This window comes from Emys orbicularis, chromosome 1 (assembly GCF_028017835.1).
Source record: "Emys orbicularis isolate rEmyOrb1 chromosome 1, rEmyOrb1.hap1, whole genome shotgun sequence".
In the NCBI taxonomy this organism is placed as follows: Eukaryota; Metazoa; Chordata; order Testudines; family Emydidae; genus Emys; species Emys orbicularis.
Genome location: NC_088683.1, coordinates 365,086,093 through 365,087,936, shown reverse-complemented (window position 1 = coordinate 365,087,936; position 1,844 = coordinate 365,086,093). Strand labels below are relative to the sequence as shown.

At 49.5% G+C, this 1,844-nt stretch overlaps 1 protein-coding gene across 1 annotated transcript; it reads right to left on the bottom strand.

Moving 5' to 3' along the window:
• Nucleotides 1-679: 679 nt before the first annotated feature.
• On the bottom strand, nt 680-1,615 carry LOC135892586 (olfactory receptor 51G2-like). The gene has a single exon (XM_065420387.1). The coding sequence runs from the start codon at nt 1,613-1,615 to the stop codon at nt 680-682; it is 936 nt and encodes a 311-aa protein (XP_065276459.1).
• Between the last annotated feature and the right edge of the window lie 229 nt (nt 1,616-1,844).

Sequence of the window (1,844 nt, the reverse complement as noted above, 5' to 3'; positions counted from 1 at the left end):
TTTGCTGTTCACCCTAATTGAGTGACCTCGGCTGGCTCCCACGGGCAGCACCGTCACATTGGGATACTTACAACAAGAGACCTCTTTGTTGGGTCACATTAATTTAGTCTTATCAAAAACACAAGATCTCCTACCCTCCAGCCCCAGCCTCCTCCTTTACTCAGGATCAGCCCCACTATCCTGATTGCTGTGGTCAACGTTGGTTCAGACCCTACTCCCCTTTTTCCCCTGAAGCCCTGTCCCCTGCCCCATATCTTCTCACTAAGCCCAACCTCTTGCTCCTCCACTTTCCCCGAGGCTCCTCCTCCCAGCCAGGCCAGAGTCAGGCCACGATAAGAGCTGCCCTGGGAGCACAGGTTGCTGTGGGGAGCCCCAGAGTCTCCACATTCCCTGACTTGTACATCCTGGGGGATAAAATGTGGAGAATGTGGGGCAGCTCACTGTGGCTGGTTCCCTGGGCAGGTCTTACCAAGGCCTGGTTTATGAATACAAGACACAGAAAGGGGGCAGAGTCTTGGGTAAAGGGGAATAGTAGAGGTGTGGTCTTCAGGGAAGAGATGGGGCAAAGGAAAGGGCCTCAGGGGAAGAGGTTCCAGGATGGAATACGTGGTCATGGCCATCGCTTGTGTTTTTCCTCTCCCATGCCACCAGCACTGGAACCAGGTGATGAACTGACCCTTCACTTGACAAATGCCCTGATTATCCTCTCACGAAGGTGTTTGCTTTTCACGCTATACACGATTGGGTTCATCAGGGGCGGAACCAGCAGGTAGACGTAGCCAAGGATTATCTGAAGCAAGTGAGTAGAGCTATTTCCGAATCTGTGTATCAAAGCCAGGCCAATGTCTGATATGTAGAAGAGCATGACAGAGCAGAGGTGGGAGACACAGGTGTTCAGGGCCCTGAGGCACTCTCTGTGGGATGCAACACTCAGCACTGTTTTGACGATCATCACATAAGAGAGGAAGATGAGCAGCGAGTCCAACCCCACCGTGAAGATTTTACCCAACAAGCCATAGATGCTGTTGACTAAGATGTCTGAACAAGCCGCCTTCATGACATCCTGGTGCATGCAGTAGGAATGGGAGAGGACATTGTCTCGACAGTATTGGAACCGTTTCAGGAGAATGGGGAGTGGGAGTATTACGGCCACTGATGTTAGAACAGCTACCAGTCCCATCTTGGCTATCCTCGGTGGAGTTAAGATGGAGGTATATCTCAGTGGGTTACAGATGGCGATGAAGCGGTCAAAGGCCATCAACAAGAGCACGGAGGATTCCATTTTTGAAAGCGAGTGGATGAAGAACAACTGGGCAAAACAGGCATTGAGGCTGACTCCCCTAGATTTAAACAAGTATATGCCCAGTATCGTCGGCATGGTGGCTATCGATAAGCCAAGGTCCGTGACGGCCAACATGGAAAGGAAAATGTACATGGGCTCATGGAGGGTTGGATCTGTTTTTATAATGAACAGAATAACTGAATTTCCTACTATTGAAATAACATACATGAAGCAGAAGGGGATAGAGATCCAGATATGGACGTCTTCCAGCCCAGGTATCCCGGTGAGAAGGAACACTGCAGAGTTGAATTTGGTGTCATTGACAGCTGACATAATGTACTGGGCAGGTCCGGGGATTTTTGAACTTTCCTTCCTGAAAGGAAAAGGAACAGGAGACTAGATGATATTTAGCGAGACATCTTTCTGCTCTCAGTGCAAATCTAGAGATTCCCAGGACCTCAAGGAAAAACAGCAAAAACATTGTCTTGGAATTAGACCACCAATAGGAAGATGGGCACTGTCAGAGAAGATCAGACCTACACCCTGTCTAGCCCAGTATCCA